At 43.4% G+C, this 20731-nt stretch overlaps 3 protein-coding genes across 7 annotated transcripts; 2 read left to right on the top strand and 1 right to left on the bottom strand.

Annotated features, from left to right (window-relative positions):
• The first annotated feature begins 377 nt into the window (after positions 1-377).
• On the top strand, positions 378-6770 carry LOC127005018 (ATP synthase subunit b, mitochondrial-like). The gene is made up of 5 exons (XM_050873456.1): positions 378-521; positions 1942-2124; positions 2603-2766; positions 3425-3613; positions 6335-6770. Exons 1-5 carry the CDS (start codon positions 494-496, stop codon positions 6509-6511), a joined length of 741 nt encoding a protein of 246 aa, XP_050729413.1. The 5' UTR covers positions 378-493; the 3' UTR covers positions 6512-6770.
• A 52-nt stretch (positions 6771-6822) lies between these two features.
• On the bottom strand, positions 6823-17958 carry LOC127005019 (ribonuclease H2 subunit C-like). Of its 3 annotated transcripts, none has more exons than XM_050873459.1 (4): positions 17766-17958; positions 15473-15705; positions 14317-14366; positions 6823-8951 (listed from the first exon to the last, which is right to left on the bottom strand). In XM_050873459.1, the coding sequence occupies exons 1-3, from the start codon at positions 17923-17925 to the stop codon at positions 14346-14348; spliced, it is 414 nt and encodes a 137-aa protein (XP_050729416.1). In that variant the 5' UTR covers positions 17926-17958; the 3' UTR covers positions 6823-8951; positions 14317-14345. The 3 variants fall into 3 exon arrangements, with proteins under 3 accessions (XP_050729416.1, XP_050729415.1, XP_050729414.1); XM_050873458.1 differs by lacking the exon at positions 6823-8951 and adding an exon at positions 13308-13558; XM_050873457.1 differs by lacking the exon at positions 6823-8951 and having other exon boundaries at positions 13308-14366; positions 17766-17956.
• LOC127005016 (ubiA prenyltransferase domain-containing protein 1 homolog) lies at positions 9870-14080 on the top strand. Of its 3 annotated transcripts, none has more exons than XM_050873454.1 (2): positions 9870-10016; positions 10539-14080. In XM_050873454.1, exon 2 carries the CDS (start codon positions 10543-10545, stop codon positions 11497-11499), a length of 957 nt encoding a protein of 318 aa, XP_050729411.1. In that variant the 5' UTR covers positions 9870-10016; positions 10539-10542; the 3' UTR covers positions 11500-14080. The 3 variants fall into 3 exon arrangements, with proteins under 3 accessions (XP_050729411.1, XP_050729412.1, XP_050729410.1); XM_050873455.1 differs by lacking the exon at positions 9870-10016 and adding an exon at positions 10029-10309; XM_050873453.1 differs by lacking the exon at positions 9870-10016 and adding an exon at positions 10029-10328.
• Positions 17959-20731: the final 2773 nt, after the last annotated feature.

Below are 20731 nucleotides of genomic sequence, written 5' to 3'. Positions count from 1 at the left end.
TAATTTTCCATTATATCACATCACAGGCTTATTCACAGCACATCCGCGTGCCTTTAATTAATACACAACCTTGAGAGAAATACAGAATAGCTCTAAGATAAGGACGTGTAGCCACTCTAATCTTCCATTACATCGCTGAAATAAATATACAGCTTGATAGAAATACAAGCCTGATAAAAAATACACCACTAACTAACAAAGTCAAGCAACTCTGTACAATCAGCCAAGCCAAATATATCACTGAAATAAATATAAAGCCTAATAGAAATAGAAGCCAGCTGATAGAAAGATTGATTGATTGATTGATAAGTTTATTGTTGTAGAAAGCCATTATAACATTGAAATAGATATACAGCCTCATAGAAATACAAAATAGCCATAGAGCACACTATGGCCCTATATAACCAGTCAAATCTCCATTATATCATTAAAATAAATATACTCCACCAACACCTCTTCAGATGCTCAGTTGACCGCCATCTTGCCCTGAGAGATGTTGTCCCGACTGGCCGCTCGATCTGGTGAGAATTTTCCCTTATTTTGTCTTTTCTGGCTTATATTTTCCCTTCATGGCGGGTATTTAAGAAGCGGGAGGGATGTTTTATGGATTTGCTTGCTGTGGGAGGGTAATAATAGCTGGGAATGGAGTTAAAAAGGGAAAAATGACTGACCCCGGTGACTCTTGAGGGCCGGCTGATTCTCCCTTTAGCAGAATCTTCCTTTATTTTTTCCTCTTCGTCCTCTTTATCAGCCTGACGGTTCGATTATCTCCTCAGTATTGATGAAGAATAGGTAGAAAACGTTAGTGATGGATGCATATTCGTGGTTTATGAGCGTAGGGTGATATTAGCAAGAGTTAAAATATCGAACTTGTCCATTTTCTGGGATTGGTTAGTGTTAGGTTATTTCTTGTGATTATCTCCTCAATATTGATAAAGTAAAGGTAGGAAACGACAGGGATGGATATATGTTCTTAATTTAATGGCTTAGGGTGATATTAGCAAGAGTTGAAATATCGAACATCTTTATTCTCTCGTCTTTCTTATTTTTGGGTAATTCTGGCGATTATCTCCTCAACATTGATAAAGAAGAGGTAGAAAAGGTTAGCGATGGATGCATATTCGTGGATTATGGGCTTAGGGTGATATTAGCAAGGGTTGAAATATCGACCTTTTTTTTGTTTTCTCGTATTTATTTCGGGGTTTTTAGTACAGGTATGGCAATGCAGGTGTGGACAGATATGGTGAGACTATGTAAGGAAGTTGTTGTCACCTGTAAGACTTTTCTAGTATAGGTAGGGGATTATTCGGCAAATCAGCTGATGGAGGGGGGGGACGGGGTGAGAAATTGTACCATGCAGTTTGATTTTCTTTTTCTCCTGTATCTTACTCTCTTAGGGCTGATATGATAATGTGTGTTGTAATATCTCAGCTGCATTCCTGTGACCTTGATTATGTAACAACCAAGAGATGAAGTTATGCAGATTTAGGTAAAGTTAATGAGGAGACTCAAATTCATCTGTATTCCTATAACTATTGACACCATAGGATGAATGTATGGAATGTCAAGTAAAATGAAATGTTAAACTGAATACTAAATGTGTTAGGTTATGTAATTTAGATATGTTTGAATGCCTTTCTAAAAATATAATGTTCCCCAATTCTCTTGATAGGTTAAGTAGTTTCAGTAGGTTTAAATGCTTGTCTGAATAAGGTTACCCATTTCTGTTTCTTGATTATTTGATTTCAATAGATTCACACACTTTTCTAAATGAGATCCCCCAATTCTGCTTTATGGCTAAATAATTTCAATAGATTCCTAAATTATTTTAGGTTAAATAATTTCAATAGATTCAAATACTTTTCTTTATAAGGTTCCCCAATTCTGCTGCTTAAAACTGAAGTGTGAATTCCTAACATTACACAATCTCAAACCCAACAGTCCAGGAGGTGCGGCCTCTGGTGCTGGTGAGGCCCACCAGCACCAGTGTTGTGCTTCGGGCGGAGGAGAGGGATGAGGTCAACTTCCCACGCAGGGTGAGGCCCGTTGAGCCCGGCAAGGTGCGCCTCGGCTTCGTCCCCGAGGAGTGGTTCCAGTTCCTCTACCCCAAGACCGGTGTGACTGGTATGTATGCATTGATACACACACACACACAGGCTACTGTTCTGTATATCTCATTATTTTATCTGTATTTTGCTGACATTCTCCTTTGGTGTTGTAAATATTTAACTAGATCTTCCCATCCCCTTCCTAATTGTTTATTTTTAGTTTTATTTAACCTTCATACTTAAAATTTTGTGAATTTGATTATTTTACTTTACCCATTTATTTTTATTTCATATTTTTCCATTTATTTATCGTTATACTTACTATGTTTTAAACTGTAGCCCTTTTCTTTAACTTCTTGAATCCACCACCTCTCACTTCTTCGTTTTTCTTACACACCCCATCAATATCTCACCCTTCCTCATAACTTCTCATACTCTTCCCCTTGATACACTCCCTCCAGTCATTACCACACACACTCCTTCCAGACACACACACACATACTCCTATCATCACTAACACATTCCCTCACCCCTTCTCCTCCACCCCTGTACAGGCCCGTACATGCTGGGCCTGGGGCTGACCACCTTCCTGTGCTCCAAGGAGATCTACGTCATGGAGCACGAGTACTACACAGGTCTCTCCATCTTCATCATGGTCCTGTATGCCGTCAAGAAGTTTGGGCCTGGGCTTGGCAAGTCTCTGGACAAGGAGATTGAGGTGAGGTGGAGTGTGGACAAGGAGAAGGGGTAAATAGGAGGAATGGGTGTATGGGTAAGAGATGAGAGGGTAAAAAATTAAAGGAAAGGTAGAGGGAGGGATCAGAGGGTGGGAAAGCTGGGAGGAGGAGATGAAAGGAGAGTGAATGGAAGGAAAAGTTTAAATTGTAGTAATATTGAATGGAGGGAGAGGCAGAGGAGGAGGAGGAAGAAAAAGAAGAGCTGAATGGAGAGTAAGTGAGAAGCAAACCGGGATGATGTGGGAAAAGTAGACAGAGAGAGATAATATGTGTGTTTGACAATAGTGGGTACAAATGGACTTACATCTTTGCAGTTTCTTTTTACCTTATTTTCTACCTTCAGTTCTTCTCTCTACTTTATAATCTATCTTACTAATGATTTTATAGATCTTTTATAGCTACTGTCTGATATGGATACTCCAGTCTTTTTATTTTATTTTCATTTAATGTAATAATTTTCACTTGCAGGATTGGACGGGATTTGTCTCCCCCACTCTTGACGATCTTATACTCTGATTCCATTGACATGATATTCTTTAGTTTTGTCAATCTGACTGGGCGGCTTGACTCTTCTTGACGTGTAATTGTGTGGGGTGTGCGTCCAAGCCATCTTAGTAAACCCAACTTCTCTCCCACCAGGAAATCGAGAACTCCTGGGGGCAGTATCGTAACGGCAGCATCGAGAACGTGAAGGAGGCCATTGAGGGTGAGAAGCAGGCCCAGCACTCAGCCAAGGGGGAGGTCATGCTGTTTGATGCCAAGAGGGAGAATGTTGGCCTGCAGCTCGAGGCCACCTACAGGGAGAGGCTGGCCCAAGTGCACTCTGAGGTAAGATGGGATGTGGGGAGTGTAGGTTGTGCGTATGTACTTAAGGGATGACGGAAACACACAAGTCTCTTAAGTAGGTTCTACTCTAGTGAAAACGAGTACAGGCAGTTACGGGTGCATGTAGAGCACCTATCTAAACTACCCACTAGCTAACTAGACTACCCGCTAGATATCTAAAATACCTGATAGCTAACTAAGCTAGCCCACAGGGAGCTGCTAAGGGAGGAGAGATGAGGCTGGGGAATGTATTGAGGGAGGGAGAGGTGCAGCTGAGGAGAGGCTGGGGGATGTGTTAAGGGGCGCGTTTGAGAAGAAATATCCCCCTAAAATTCGATTTTCTGTTTTTCGCATTTCTACTTTGGTCTATGTTCATGGATAACCATTTTAAAATATCTTAGTGGTACGATGCCTGTTTCCAATGGAAATTAGCCATTATCTGACACTATCTCAGGCCTGGAGTGGCGCGCGACCGCGCTCTAGAACAAAGGTGTTATGTGTTTATTACGTTATTTGTATGATTTTTAGGCAGTTTGTTGATATATGTAGCTGCAAAGCAGCTGACTGACGAAGTTATTGACAAGATCTCCTCATACTACACAAAGGCTGTCAGAGACAAGCATGAGACTGTTGGTAGCATGAGGTCAGCGATATGGCCAGCTATTATCACCACACTGCCACCAAAAATGAATAACATCAGCTGTGCCGAAAGAGTCAATCCTCACGGTGCTGGGTGCAGAGAAGCCTGGCAAAAGGGGAGAGACCAGCACCACACACTGACAAGAGGATTTACTTGTCCCACATATCATACGACAACCTCAGCCTCATCAGGACGGTGTACTGTGACCTCACAAGACCAGAGCTGCTGGAGAAGTGCCTGAAGGGGAGGACACAGAACAGAAATGAGAGCCTACACAGAAAGGTCTGGAGGAAGGCTTCAAAAGACAAATTCTGTGGCCTACATAGGACTGTCTTTGTGTCCCAGGTCACAATCCTGGAACATAACTTTGGGCACAGTGAAGCCAACCTCCTGACCTCGCTTGGGTTCAAGAGGTCCTCCAACTTCATAGATTCTCTTGAGCGGAAGGAAAAGAGGACAAGCAGAGCCAAGAACGAAAAGAGGAAGAAGAAAAAGACAAGAAAACAAGCCAGCAAGGCAGCAGAAAAAACATTATAAGCCTGGAGGCTTCTGAGTAAAAACCTATCTACAATGAGTGGGGTGGTGCCCCATGATACCCACACCATTGAGTGTATAATATCCTTTGAAAAGGAGGGGACCAGGTACCATAACTCAGAAATATCTGTAGAATAAAAAATACATTGCAGAAATAGAATATCAAACATATTATGGTAACATAATGTAAAAACGATGATTTCTCGAAATGTAAGTTATTGGCATTTTTGGTTAAAATTCTGATAACCTATAAAAGACATTTCCAATTGGGTAAGTTCATTCAATAGGGTAATGGTGAGACTAAATTTCCATCAAGACAAAACTCTTCTAAGCGCCATAGAATATTTTTTTCATATATTTTACACCGAAACAGTGAAATGTGTTTGGTTACGTAATAAAAAAAATTATTATATGGAAACAAAACATTGCCAACACATAGTCCAAATGTTAGCACTGAGGTTGTACTTTACATTGTCCAATGAACAAAAAAGCTGAAAACCCATATATAAAAAAGTTATTTAGAACTCAAATTCAGTAAAAAAAATATGCGATCAATGGGTAGTGTTATGCTAGTGCTCGTTGCAAGCGTTTAGCAATGAAAGGGTTAACACATGCAGGATAAAAGAGGGGAGGATCAGTTCATCAGTGCATTTAAGGGGAACGCCTATGGGTCTCCTCCTGCGCATATGGTATGTCCAATAGCTTTAAAATTGTAGTATGTTGTTTGTTGACGTAAAGAAATGATATTCTGCGAATTTCATCAAAATCGGGTGAAGTTTAGGAGAGACTCAAACAAAGCTTCTTTTTCATTTTTTTGTTTCACAGGCTTTATTTTTCAGTTAATCGCTTTGAAAAAAATACCATAGAAACTTTGTTTACCTATCTACGTTTTATTGGAAGTGAATTTTGAGATATCAGCTCCTAAACATTTTTTATTTGTATCTATCTGGTGAAAAATCACATTCTCATTAGTATATATACCTTGTTGACTTACCTCAGAATGATAAGGCATCTGGTCCCCCTTTCTAAGATTTTGGTGACTTTTGCCTTTTGCCTTTGGTTTTTTTGTTTTTTTGGCTTTTTGGAGAGGGAAGTTTTTGGCTGGACGGATCTTCCCATCTGTTTCCCATCTGTCCTCCACTGGGGCTTCTCTCCTCTCCTGCCTCCCCTGCCTGAAGAGGATGATGACAGAGATGAAAAAAATAAAGAAATAAATAATCTAAATTAATTTAATCGTATATATGAATGATATATACGCATATGTTGACAACGTCTCTTATGACAGCATGTCCGATATACTCTAAAGCCCCCCCAAGGGGGAGGGGTTTTAATTTTATGAAAACAAACCTCACCACATGGTAATTTAGGGTTTCCCGGCCACGCTGAGCGAAAAACATGTACTCGCCCGATTTTAAATATATTTGTCCCAGAGAAGAGGAAGATGAGTGACATGCAGGATAAAGAGGAGTGATGGGAGGTCAGTTTATCAGTACATTCAGATTCATAAAGGTCAGGATCTCATCGTCTTCTTTTCTCCCTTCCCTGTGCAGGTCAAGAAGCGTCTGGACTACCAGCTGGAAGTGGCCAACGTCAAGACCCGGCTGGAGCAGAAGCACATGGTGAACTGGATCGTGAACAACGTCAAGGCCTCCATCACCCCCGCCCAGGAAGCTGCCACCCTCAAGCAGTGCATGGCTGACCTCAAGGCACTGGCAGCCAAGGCATAGACACGCCTGCCCACTACCGTGATGGGCTGTCTCTCCTGTAGCTGGTGTGTGGCGGGGGTGAAGTGCCCTGTCTTCTCGGGTGCCTCTGTCCACGCCATACTCTCACTTGCGGGTCACTCGCTCCACCATGTACATTCAGCCTGAGAGTAACTTAATCAATGGCAACATTGCTTTTGGTGTATAGATATGATTTTATAATGAAATTGTGAATGTAAAGAGTTCTCTTCTGTATATAACAAACAAAAAAAGAGGAAATATTTGATGTGGTATTTCAACCTGCTCTGAATGAGGGACATGTTATCAGGCAGAGTTCACTGAGAATGGATGTGTTGCCCTTTTCCTTGTGTAGAAGTACAAGCCTCTAAGAGGTCATTTTGATTTACATATACAATGTTAAGGGTGCATACAAATTTGGAACTAATATTCTTGGATTTCCCAAAATAAGACAATTCCCAAAACTGTTTTTTACATTGATGCATCCTCAAAGAAGTTCTGACCACTCAAAGAAGTTCTGACCAGCGTGAGGGTTTAGCACAGCCCTGTGTGAAGCAGCAGCACAACACATGATCACAGTTGCTAAAGTGTTTAATAGATCATCAATAACTAGTTAACTAAGCCCACCCAAATAAAAATAAATTCTACTCATTACTGCAAAGAAATATAAAATGAACTGTATTACAAGGGGATGAGGTTAGCTATAAACCACACAACAGCATCTGGGTGTACATGTCCCATTAAATATAGGTACCATAGTGTGGCTCTAAATATGGAAAATGTAGTGATATGGTTGGAAGGTAGGGAGACGTGGCTTGGAGGATTATGGTAAAGGGAAAGAGAAGAGCTTGGAAAGTAGAGATAGACAAAAGAAGAGAGAGGAAGAGGAGAAAAAAGAACTAACAAGAAAAAGATGAAAGGAAAGTGCTGGTGTTTGATGGCTAAGAGCTGGGATATGTAACTGCTGTCATAATGAGTTAGCACACAAACAAAAAGATTAGGTGGTGTATTGAATTCCAGCATGACAAGTAATGGTGGTGTGGTTACCACGCCCAGCTACAAATTTGCAGGACTGCATCTGTATCATGGCCTTGGTAGTCGGTATGCAGTTTACCTATCTGTTCATCCTCCCTTTCTGGCAGGCTAATAGATGGATACTTGGGGACATTGGCAGATCCAGGGGGGGTGGGGGACCCCATGGTCCTGAGCAGATACAGGAAAACCAGCTCAAAAGTGCGCTGTGGCTATAACAATTCTTTTTCTCAGAGGAATCGGCCGACTCATTCAGATCCGAAGAACACTGGCCACCCAGGAATGCTTTGGCACCAAGTCCAGGATGTTATGCCCATTGATTCAGGTCAGTCCACCAGTTATTCAGGAGCAGGACTGCCGAGAATGGATAACTGGTAATGCTAATGCCGCTTCCACCTGCAAAAATCCTGGCATTCAGCCCCCAAAAAACTTTTTTCCTGGATCCGTGTCTGCCTGGGGAAGGTAAACTGTGGTAACACGGGCAATGGGTTCTTCTCACCACAGACTCAAGGACCAATGCAAAGGAGATAAGCATCGAGGCCTCGTGCAGTTGTAGCATATGCCCCAACTTTACTATAAATCACCTAACTATATGCTACTGCAGAAGTCGAGTCTTAGTGATTTCCCACATCTGGCATTTGTAAAAAATGGAATCCATTAGACAAGATTAGTAGTATCCCACTTATTCAACTTCGCCTCTATTTGGGTTGGTTGTCATCTGTATCACTAAGGAATGACCATGATTGGAACATGAAATGTTATCTTTACAGACACAAGCCAAGCTCTTTGCTGTGAAGCCATTCAGTCAAGAGAGAGGGGGCAGTTTACATATACTGACTAGTTTGGATTTTATCTTAGAGCCTGTAAATGTAAAGTTAGGGGCATACAGTTTAGCTGAATGTGGCCACAATGTTCATCTCTATCCCCTTAACCCTTCAGCCTGTCATGGGTGAGAACCTATTACGTCAGGACACGGCAAATGCAACTTCCAAGTTACCTTGCTTGACTTTCCACAAATATACATTATTACCCAGCCTAAAAGGGTGGATGAACAGCAGGATGAGCTGCGTGCAGACTGTCCAGGCTGGGATTTAAACCCAAGCCTGCAGAATTATGCTTAGTACCCATGCTAACCACTGCACCATGGAGGCTATGATACTTGTGTAATAATAAGAGCATGTTGTGTGCAGTCCAGGTGAGGCTGTTGAGTCTGCAATCCCTGTGCAGATCACAGGGTTGGACTTCTACCCCACAGCATTCTCCTTGTGTCCCTGCCATTGTGATGGAGGCCTTGGGACCAGCTGGTGCCCTGCTGAATCCACTATCTGGTTATGGCTAAGCAGGGTCTTTCCTCACCAGTATATCAGTCATTCCCTCCTGATGTGAGAGATTGTGGCTTACTTGAAGTTGTCATCTGTAACAGTAAGTGTTGTCAGTTTGGGACATTTCTTGAAGGTAGCACCATGAGTAAGCTATTTTAAGTGGTTTTAATAAAAGCTCAATATAGAAGAGATTCTACAATCATATTATTAGACCATTTGGACCACATAGTAGTTTGGGAAGATGTATTGCCCCTTTACTATAACACAAGACACAATTGGTATTATCAGGGGTGTGGGCAAGCTGACTGATGCTTGTAAATACCACACAATAAACTGATTACTCTGCTGAAGCACTGAGCCTTGCAATGATTCCTGGCCATCATTGCTGCTGGATCTATACAGCCTACCTAAGTGCGACAGTTATGCATAGACGTAAACTGTAATAATCGTGAAACTTAGCTGTGCCCGCGTGTCTCGGCTCAGTGCTACCTGAGCCGCGATGAACACTGGCCGGCGAGTTTCAAGTTTCGCGCCACACCTGTCAGGCCGGTGCTGTTCGAGGCGAGCCGCCTACCTCTACATATGACGAACACGGATTCATATTTTTTGTGTCAAGTTCATTAAAAATAACAATTGCAACATATAATCCACGCAAAAATACCACGTTACAAAGGTATATCTAACCATAAATTATTCTTTCCACTTTCGCACGTAATATAAGTACCAAGGGTAACCTCGTGTGGAGAATGGCCAAGAGGCATTAAGGATAAATTTAACCCTCACGTCACTCGGTGTGATGGGCGTTCAAGTGCGGCCCTCAGCACTCCCTCCCTCGGCCTCCCGGCGCGGCGCCCGCCCCGCCGTGTTTACCGCCGCGGTACAGTCTCCGCCGCGGAGTGAAGGCTCGCACGCCCACCCCGGGGACACACCTCCTGCCCTCAGCCCGCCCACCGCTACCTTTGGTGTGCCATTCCTCCCTGAGTGGGCTGACAGGCACGCGTGGGCCGCGGCTGGAGGCTTACTGAGAAAGATTCCCTGCGCAAGAGTGTCCGTGGAGGAGGAAGACGCCCGCCCCGCCAGGCCAACCCTTCCCCGCAGGCCGCCCCGCCCCGCCCCGCGATGCACTGAGCCAGCCAGCGTGCCGCAGCCAGCCACAGGTGAGGCTCAGGTGTCCCCGGCGGCGGTGCAGCAGGTGGCGGGGGTCAGGAAATGCCAGGCTTGAGCCGCGGGTGACCGCCGCCTCCCAAAGGTCTGCCCCGCCCCGCGGCCCCGCCATCCCCGCTGCGTGCACAGCCCCCTGCTGCCCTGCCTCACACCACGCACATTCTAAACACACAGTAGTCACTTCATTAGTGGCTCAGGTTTTGCTGTCCACACTTGAGCTGTGTGGTTTGGGTTCCAAGAGACAAGTTTTCCTGTTGCTGGAGTAAAGGCTCCAGCTGTTTCAGAGGCAAGGTCATGGGGACAAGGTGTGACTATTTTGAGTGGTCAGGTGTTCTTAGGAGGTGACTTATCTTTTCCACATCTGTGTCACTTGTGAATGAAACCGACCTCATGCCACATGTCACTTCATGTAGTATCTTTGTATTCTGTAGCATTCTTAATTTTTATAATCATAATACTTGTAATACTCATCACAGTAAATTATTATGTAAGTCTCACATTCTCTCTCTTGGCAGGCCCATGGACATGAGTGGGAACAGTGAGGGCAGGAAGGACAAGGGAAACAGCCATGGGTCGCCCCTCATGAAGCTGTCGGCCTACGTGCTTGCCCTGCGGCCATGGTCCTTCAGCGCCTCTCTGATGCCAGTGCTGCTGGGGAGCACGCTGGCAAGCAAGGCCACAGGGGACATCAGCCTGGTGGCACTCTTCACCACGGCGCTCACAGCACTCTCGGTTCATGCCGCTGGGAATGTTGTCAACACTTACTTTGACTACATCAAGGGCATTGACAGCAAGAAGAGTGATGACCGCACACTGGTGGATCAACTACTCTCAAAGGATGAGATTGTGACACTGGGTGTGATCCTCTATTCGGCAGGATGCGTTGGCTTTGTCATCCTTACTATGGTGACACCGGCCCGCCTGGAACACCTTGCCCTTGCCTACTTTGGGGGTCTCTCCAGCTCCTTCCTGTACACAGGTGGCGTTGGATTCAAATATATTGCACTCGGGGACGTGCTCATCCTCATCCAGTTTGGGCCGATGACGGTGCTGTTCTCTTACATGGTGCAGGTGGGCCACGTGCACTGGGCCACCATCCTGTACGCAGTGCCACTTGCCCTCAACACCGAGGCCATCCTGCACTCCAACAACACCAGGGACATGGAGTCGGATAAGCGGGCAGGCATAGTCACGCTGTCCATCCTCATTGGCTCCACAGCCTCGGAGGTGCTGTACGCAGTGTTCCTCTTCGCTCCGTACACCATGTTTGTGGTGTGGGGCATTAAGTACAGCGTGATGCTCTTCCTTCCCCTCATCACCATCCCTGAAGCTTTCCGGCTGGAACGCCACTTCAGAACAGTAAGCAAGGCCACTATCCCCCAGAGGACTGCCAAGCTCAATGCTTATCTGGGCTTCCTTTATGTGCTCGCGTGTGCCCTCTCGGACCCGGCCAAGCTGCCCTACATTCTGGGATGACGCACCGTTGTTCCCTTCCCTTGAGCTGTGTTCCTGTGCATTAGTGGCAGTTTTTTTTAATGACTGACGTGTGTGTGCGCTGTTTGGCCATTTATTTATTGTATTTTTATAGTAAAGCAAACCTGAACTCAGAGCAGCTTTGGAATACTACTGTAGTTTAGTTTGTGTATGTGATGGTGTGATGATCCATGACCCTCCACCACCACCAGTTTCCTAGAAGCCAGACTGAGGCTCACGCACTGACTGTTGGTTGTGCATTGAGGGGCCACCACCACTGCTCTCAGCCCAACACTGCAGCAGTCTCTCAACATGGACTATAAATAATTCAAGGTTTAAAAGAATGGAACAATACTCAGAATATATGTGAAATTACTAATTCAAGGCTAACAACATGATTAAGATTTTTTTAGTAACCTTGCCAGTCTTCTGTTACTTTTAGATTAAGTAGCCCAGGTTTGTTTCACTGACAAAACAGAATCTCAACATCACCCATTAACTTTTCACTGGCCTTTCACATAAACTTTTCTTTTTAAATACAGTAAAAGCTCAAGGCTGAGTATTTTCCTGGAATATCATTAGCATTTGTGCAGTTGGATTTCTTTGTGTGGATATTCATCACAACCTGTGGTGTCAGATTCTCATTACCAAAGATAATGACAGTCTTTGGTCTCTATACCTAAACTAATATTGAAATCACACATGAAAGCCTCATGTGCCTTTTCATTCCAAGGTACACACACTTGTAAAGCCAGAAAGGGCAAGTTCCAGGACAGGCATGACCCACATCTGTTTATGGAATGGTCTCACTAATGATTATGGTATAATTAAACGATGAAGAGGCTGGCATGATTTAAACAAGTCACTCATCCTACAGACAGATGGTTGATTTCAGGGAAAAATGATTTTAAGGACAATCTACTACAAAGTACAACAACCATGAATTCAGAAATCTCTAAACCTGTGCTTCCCACATTAATAGACAACCAGTTCAGACAATAAAGACCATGTCATTGTTGTCTGCTAAGAATGCCACTAATTAAGCTACTACTGATGCTTGTCATGATGAGCTCTGAATTTGGCCAAAATATAATGTATACTGTGACGTATACTGTACTGGTGGGTGACTGGGAGGCTCTGCAAGATGCTTGGCTCATGTCTGTGATGGCTCGAGTCCACATTTTCATAACATGACAGGAGAGGCACCATTATTGTGGCCTTAGAAGAGCTGCAGAGTACAAGTTGCTAAGCTCAAAAAGAACAATATTTTACTTTTTTTTCCCCCTTATTTTAGGTTATTTTTCAGAATCCCATAGTGAAATAGGGCACATTTTCATCATCTATCTAGAAATAAGCAACAAAGAACCAGGTGTCTGTAGTGATTCCACACAAAAAGAAAGATAAAAGCCATTTAATTAAACAAAGTCCATGGGTAAGGATGCTGGATCTCCCTAACCCAGTGCTACTCTCCAAATACCAACATATTCCTTAGTACAGCTGCAGGCAAAAGTATTAATCCACCTAACTTTAAACTTTTGCCTATTTGTGTGTGAAGGTCACATGGGGTGGAAGGTGAATGGCAAGGAAGGGATGTGTAAAAAGGTGGATTGATTGTTTTGTCGGCAACTGAACACTGGATCGATTCATTAAATATCTTGGATCTCCAGTTTCCCTCCAGCACTTCTTTGCCCATGTGTGCACGCCGTACTTAATGGGAAGGACTTGCCTCCTCCAAGCATTGAGTGAGCAGTGTTTCCTTTCTTTTATTTTGTTTTGTTCCCCCCAAACACAGGTCATTAAAAGCCTTGGAATAAGGTGTATAAATGGATTCTGGCAGCTCATAGTGTATTTTTCTTTCCGATACTTAAATACTTCAACTTAAAATAACACATACAATCTACTATCAGATAAATACAGTGCTAGTCCTAGGAGTAGTACATACTAGGCTACTTGGTGTCCGTGGCATTAGTGTAGTGCTACCGCTACAAGTACGTAGTGCTAACCCTCCCTTGGGCACACGCCAGGCAGCAGGGTAGAGGTGGTGGTGGTTTCAATAAAATTCCTGAATGAATAAGTTTTTCACTAAACCTCAAAGACAGGCAGACAAAATAACCCCTTAATTCTGACTGCCAGGACTGCAATGATTACTGTGGTACTACTTTGCTTAGTGAGCCAGCCAAAGTGCTTGCTCATCCACTCTAATGCAAAGTCAATCTCATCTGCTAAAGTTACAGAGCCCTGAGCAATCTGGGTTTATGGCTGGGAAGAGAACAACGACCTGATCCCAGCCCATGTCAATCTCATGAAGGCATTTGACGCAGCTCATCATGAGGCACTCTGGGACATTCTGTGGACCCATGGGATTCCTGCAAGGATTATTGACCTGATGACTGACCTTTACTTCGGGACTGCAGTGCTGTGAAGTGTGGGGGAGGCCTGTTGCCAGCTTTAATAAAAATGCTACTAAGAGTAGCAAGACTTCTCCATTCAAAATTGACCCTCTTTTCTGTCCATTAAATTATATTTTCTTTAAAGGAGCAGTGCTTACGTGTTATTTTCTTTTGACCTTAAGTTGCTTCCTTGTGGGAAAAAAAAAAAAAAAAGGGGGGGGGGGGGTCCACTCAGTGTTATACAAAACTCGGCACCAGAACTCAGGATATCTCAAGCCCTGATCTTCTCATTAGCTACCAGGCACCACACCGCCCCTCTACTACACCGGGTTAGTTGTGGTGCAGCAAAACCTAAATATTAAACACTGCTGTCTTCAGAACAGAGGACAACACAACCAAACTATACCAACTCCAGACACCAGTTTTGTACCTTATTATCTTATGCAGAACTTATGGCAATCAATCCTTGGTCCCATGGATCTGAAACAGGAGATAGAAGAAATTAGTAAAGATAAAGAAAATTTTAGTCTTTATTTCCTTAACCCGATAGCAGATACGAGCCAAATTTGTGGCTTTACCGTGTAGCAGCGACGGTCCAAATTTGTGCCATAATATAACCCCCCCAAAAATAGACGATACATAATTTGATCACAAATGCTTTGATATATATTATAAATGGTTTGTGTGAGGGGTGATTTTTTCTCATTTTTCTCGCTTGGAGGGACCATTAAGAAACGTGGTCCCTGCTACTACCGGGTTAATCTCGGCTTCTTCAAATCCTTGAGTGCCATTACATAATTGATCATTTCTTACAATATAGGTGAATATTCTTATTTCTTCATTATTTCTATCTCAATCAATTGCTGCTTGTAAATTCCCATCCAAACATCGGGACTATTAAAAGTCTTTGATCAATGTGAGTTATGCACACACACACACACACACACACACACACACACACACAGCACATAAATAAATTATTTGAAGAATCCTACAGGATGATGCAAAATATAAGGGTATCATTCCACTATATGGACAAAAAAATAATGAAGAAAATAATAACAACACTGATAAGACAAAAACTAGAATACGCTGCAGTTGTGTGGTCGCCTCACAAAAAGAAGGATATCAGAAAGTTGGAAAGGTTACAGAGAATTGCAGCTAAAATGGTCCCAGAACTCTTGAATATGATGTATGAAGACAGATTGAGGGAGATGGCGTTGAGGACACTAAAACAAAGAAGGGAGAGATGAGATCTGATCACGCTATATAAGTTGGTAAATAAGTTTGATGAGGTGGATAGAGATGATCTCTTCTCAACTGCAAGAACACAGAGGGTGAGAGGACATGGAAAGAAATTTAATAAAGGAACCTGTTTGAGTGACTTGAAAAAGTAATGTTTTCCACAGAAGTGTTAACACATGGAACAGCTTGTGGGAAGAGGTGGTGGAGGCGAGCAGTGTCCATCAAATGAAGGAAAGGTTAGATGAATGTAGATATGGAGACGGGACTATTAGAGCTTAGCGTGGGCCCGGTAGACTACAAATAGGTAAATACACAACAGCCCCACCCCAGTCTCCACTCACCACGCTCGCCACCTCCAGCCAGTCCAGCGCTTGTTGATACTTGTCCGAGCGCGACGGCTGCCGGTCCCAGTTCCAGTAGGTGAAGGTGTCAAAGCGCGCCACGCCCCTCACCATGCGGCGCCCCTCGCCCTCCCCGACGGCCTGGGCATCCTTCAGCACTACCCCGGTGTACCCCTCCGGCACCTTGATCTCGCTGCCCTTGAGAGGGAACCCACGCAGCCGGCCATCAAGCCCTGTAGCAAACACACACAACTTTGGTTAGGTGTAACAAATTACAGAAGCCTACCACATGAAAGATTACCTCACTGTATCTAAAAGTTCATGTAATATAAAGGGTCACTTCCTATTAGGGACATGGGGCAAGTGTGACATCCATGTTTCCAGTTTACCTTACCCCAGTACTAATAACCAGCCCAAAAGGAAAGGAAGGGTGAGCATCTGGTAAGGTTGAGTGCTGACTAACCCAGGATGAAATTTAACCTGACCATGGAAACAAAGTAGTGTGCCGAAAGGCATGAATGATGACATGCACAAGGGAGCCAACCTTAACCTAAAGGATAGAAACCTAGCGCCACTAAGGGTGGAAACCTAATGACGCCAATATATTAACCTAATACTTTGAGACATTTTGCAAAGTCTCGCATTACACAAAACACCTGACATTTTGGACTGATTTGATTGGTAAAAGCGTTGGGTTCAAGTCTGTGGACACTCAGCTCTTACTGTCCTGAGTATATGAAAATGGTCACATGCATTTGTCAATGTGAACACAGTATCAGAGAGGTTACATTAGATTTAGGATATTTCAGCTTTTAATTTACATTGGTTTGGTGTCGAGGCATGAGGTCATCATCTCAGGGGACAGTATGTCACCAAGGAGTGGGTGGCTGCCAAGTTTGATTATAGTCCTGCCTCTGCATAGGCCAAGTCAATCTGCCACAACCAGAGGTGCTAAGTTACTGATAACAAGGGGCCATGTTATTGACCACCACTATGTTACTAGTTTCAGGAAATTAAACTATCCCCCCCCCCCACAAAAAAAAAAAAAAGTAGAGAAAATGTATATACTACAAATACAAAATTGCCTTACATATTTTTGCTCTACCCTATTTAACTTTCCTGAAGGCAGCAGCATTAGACTCTGACATACTGGAATGGGGAAAAGGTTTGAATAAAATTTACCTTTCATGGGTGGTGACAAATGGCAACCCCTGCACCAAGTCCTTCTAACACTGTGACCAATGACCAGACAAACCTAACTAAACAATAAAATTTACCCTACAGAAAATGACAGCCTAGCCCTTCCACTGTGCCAACCTGACCAGCCTACCAGTAAACTATAGAGGCAGCCCCATAATTTCACTGGCGGGTCTCGTCCTGACAAGTGGGTGGAGCAACAGCAGGTGAGTAACTTTAGGAGACATCACACGTAAACGCTACCTCACCTGTTTAATCGTACATGACAGGTGAATATGTTTTTGTTACACACTCATACGACACGGCCTCCAGCACCACCGAAATGTCTCTTTATTGTGTCCTGGTAAATGTCTTAAGTCCTGGTGTGTGCCATCCTGCAATGCTTCTTTCTTGTGTCCTGGTAAATGTCTGAAGTGCAGGTAAGTGTGCCACCCTTACCCTACTATTGCTTTGGACTTTTCCTACAAACAATCTACTACGGAAAATCCTCCATATTCTCAATTTTTCACTTCATTCGTGTCTTTCTTCCTTCTTCTCTTTTCCTTTCTCCAATCTTGTCTATATTATTATTCTTCCTTCCTTTCTTTCCTTCCCTCTCTTCCCTTTCACCTTCTCCATTCTTCAGTCTATATTATTCTCCTTCCTTCCTTCTCTTCCCTTTCACCTTCTCCATTCCTGTCTATTTTTCTCCTTCCTTCCTTTCTTTCCTTCTTTCTCTTCCCTTTCACCTTCTCCATTCTTCAGTCTCTATTTTTCTCCTTCCTTCCTTCTCTTCCCTTTCACCTTCTCCATTCTTCAGTCTCTATTATTCTCTTTCCTTCCTTCTCTTCCCTTTCACCTTCTCCATTCTTCAGTCTCTATTATTCTCCTTCCTTCTCTTCCCTTTCACCTTCTCCATTCTTCAGTCTATATTATTCTCCTTCCTTCCTTCTCCATTCTTCAGTCTCTATTATTCTCCTTCCTTCCTTCTCTTCCCTTTCACCTTCTCCATTCTTCAGTCTATATTATTCCCCTTCCTTTCTTCCTCCTTTCCTTCAAACACGGCAGTCGACCCTCCCGCCGTGAACACAACAGGCAATACTTCATCTTTACTCACCCTTCTCCTCCTCGCCGTCTCCCTCGCTCACAGTCAGCTTGAAGTACTTGTCCACCTCCGCGTCGCCGTTGTACTCACTGCTGCAGGGGACGTAGTGGACGTGGGAGGCGTCCTTGGGCGTCGCTAGGGCCTTGGAGCTGAGGTCCATATTCACCGCCATCCTCCCGCCGAGTGGCCAAGGGCGCGCGGCAGCCTGACCACGAGCCTAACTGTTTTTTTGTTTTTATTATGGTATACAATAGATCCTTTTCTTTTGCGTTTTGGTTTAATTTCCTAGGTTAATCTAGCTAGCTATTGTTTCTAATACATCGAAATAATAGCATTGCGTTTTGCTTAATTTCTTCTGTCCTGCCTGGGGGTTGGGATGGCATGTTCTTCCCTTCTCCCTTGTTGTTTACCTGCAACAATAAACTATCAATCAATCAATCACTTTATGGGTGATCTCCCTTGTTGTGCTTTCCTTCCTACCATTGTATCTTTTTAGTTTCATGGTGCTACCCACACATGTATTAATAGTTGTATAATCACACTCTGTCCTGCCTGGGGGTTGGGATGGCATGTTCCACCCTTCTCCCTTGTTGTTTACCTGCAACAATAAACTATCAATCAATCAATCAACAATTTTTGACGGTGGAGACGCCAAATAACACAACACCGGTTCAGGCATTTCTAGTATTACCGTCCATATGTACGTGTCAACGTGTGGTTTTAAGGTTTTGTAAGTTTCCTAAAATACAGATAATGAAAATTTGAATTCATCAATGTTGTTCTATCTGAAATATCAATATAGTATCGTTTTCGCCTATCGGACTTATCGCTAGCTAGTATCGGAATTGTGGATTTATATCGGGTATCGGTTATCGGTTATCGCCTATATTTGTGTCTCTAGTTAACGAATATCGGTTATCGCCGTTAAGGGTTATCATTATCAGTTATCGGTTATCGGGAATAAGGTTTTCTGTTATCGTGCCCAGCTATAATGACCTCAAAATGAACTGCTATCCCTCCCTCCGTTCCTGAGTCACACACCTACACCTCTTTTCTTAATTGAGCCATTACCATTAATAACCAATGAGCGGCTGTCCAACTCCCTCATGCAAGAGTTAGCCAGCATCTTCATTATCTCATCACGGTTACTGTTACTAAACTCTGAAGTAGCCTTTCCCTCGTTTGCATCAATACACCGCTCCAGTCGTTAGAGAATAAACAAGCCATTTCTATTCTTTTTATATCGTTTTAGGAACATTAGTCTATTATAGTTCTACTTATCTATCTATCTATATCTATCTATCTATCTATCTATATCTATATATCTATATCTATATCTATATATATATATATATATATATATATATATATATATATATATATATATATATATATATATATATATATATATATATATATATATATATATATATATATATATATATATATATATTATTTGCTACTCGCTCTCTCTATCAAGACAGCTCCCCCAATCGTTTAAGAATAAGCCATTACGATTTTTTTTTATTTTTTATCTCGTTACAGGAACAGTATTCATTATAATTTTGCAGGCTTTTCATCTTATTTGGTATTCGCTCTTGGATGCCTTCTCTGCTCTCGGGAAAAAAAAACGAATGCACTGGTAGCCTACTAATTGTTTCTTATGACCCTATTAAGAATTTATATTTTTTTCCTCTCTCCTTATATGTGGGCCGCGCCTCTACCTCCCCAATACACTGAAATAAGCCTATATACACCTCAAATTACACTTATATTCATTCTTACCGCATTTAATCATCATTATGAACAATAGGAGAGAGGTATTTCGATCGCCTAACGACTCACAGCATCACTTTTCCTCAATCTGTATTTCAGTTCCTCTTAAAAAATCGTAATTGCCAATATCCCGAATTACACCTCAGACTTATATATCGTTATCAGTGCATTTAATTACTTATATACACCATGAAAGGGACATTTAAGCAGTAGCCTAGTTTGCCCGGGGTGGGGGTCGGTAATTTTCTGGCTAAGGTCATCCTATAATTCCTATTTGTTTCCGCGTTTTCATTTACTTGATGCGGGATTATCCTTTCTCGCAAATCTCCATGTTTTTCTGTCCTCCTTCCCCCTTCCAAACTCCATATGCACACTGCTTTCCGCAAAAAAAAAAAATAATAATAATAATAATAATTAATTAAAAAAAAAATGCAGTAAACTAAGTAGCAAACAAATCAAAACTCACCAGAAATAAAATTGTCGTCCTCAGAATATGTAACAATTAACGAGGAATATGTACTTAACCTTTTACTGAACCCTCTCGTAAAACCATAGCCTCTTATAGTACATAAAAGAATATAGATTGGTTGTATTAACACGTGACATCTTTCGCTTCCTAACCATACAAGTACTATTCTGTCGTCATATACGTATTCCAGTAAAGCCAAGGCCTCCCGAAAAAACAAAACTTCGGCATTACAAAAGGAAATACACGAGCACTACATTCTTTGGAGCTAGTGATCTGAGCCCTGGACGCGGCACCCACGAGCAATGACCGCAGCCCCGCCCACCGCCATCACTGCTCGTTGGGCGGCCCCGCACGTAGACAAACCCGAGAACTATAATCACCTGTGCTCGTTAGGCCGCCCCGCACACGTCACGGGCTCGGCTGAGGGGTATATATACCTGGGACGGCCACAGAAGGCACAGTGGAACGCCAGCGGTGGGGGGCTTTTCGGTTCTTCTACGGGTGCGAGGTGGGGTCATCCTCGCTAGGCCCGCCAGGCCACCCTCAAGTTGTCAAGGTCGGCTGTCGGCACGTCAGCACGCGGTGTCTGCTGGCGCTGCGCCCAGAGAGCCGTGCTCCGTCGCTCGGCGCGGCTCGCCGCTGTGGTGGCGGCGGCGGCGGAGGCGGAGGCTTTCGCCGCGCCAGCGGCGCGCGGCCCCTCTGACGGGCCGTCGCCCACCGACTGCCGTTCCCC

Source organism: Eriocheir sinensis, chromosome 29 (assembly GCF_024679095.1).
Source record: "Eriocheir sinensis breed Jianghai 21 chromosome 29, ASM2467909v1, whole genome shotgun sequence".
NCBI lineage: Eukaryota > Metazoa > Arthropoda > Malacostraca > Decapoda > Varunidae > Eriocheir > Eriocheir sinensis.
This window is presented reverse-complemented; position numbering and strand designations above follow the sequence as displayed.

What these genes read in the sequence shown, in the direction of transcription:
- LOC127005018 (XM_050873456.1), top strand. Translation starts at nt 494, where the DNA reads ATGTTGTCCCGACTGGCCGCTCGATCTG. An exon ending in CTCTGGACAAGGAGATTGAG is followed by an intron (nt 2,767 to 3,424) that starts GTGAGGTGGAGT and finishes CTCTCCCACCAG; the next exon opens with GAAATCGAGAACTCCTGGGG. An exon ending in TGGCCCAAGTGCACTCTGAG is followed by an intron (nt 3,614 to 6,334) that starts GTAAGATGGGAT and finishes TTCCCTGTGCAG; the next exon opens with GTCAAGAAGCGTCTGGACTA.
- LOC127005019 (XM_050873459.1), bottom strand. Translation starts at nt 17,925, where the DNA reads ATGGCGGTGAATATGGACCTCAGCTCCAAGGCCCTAGCGACGCCCAAG. An exon ending in AGACGGCGAGGAGGAGAAGG is followed by an intron (nt 15,706 to 17,765) that starts GTGAGTAAAGAT and finishes TGTTTGCTACAG; the next exon opens with GGCTTGATGGCCGGCTGCGT. An exon ending in GGCTGGAGGTGGCGAGCGTG is followed by an intron (nt 14,367 to 15,472) that starts GTGAGTGGAGAC and finishes CTCCTGTTTCAG; the next exon opens with ATCCATGGGACCAAGGATTG.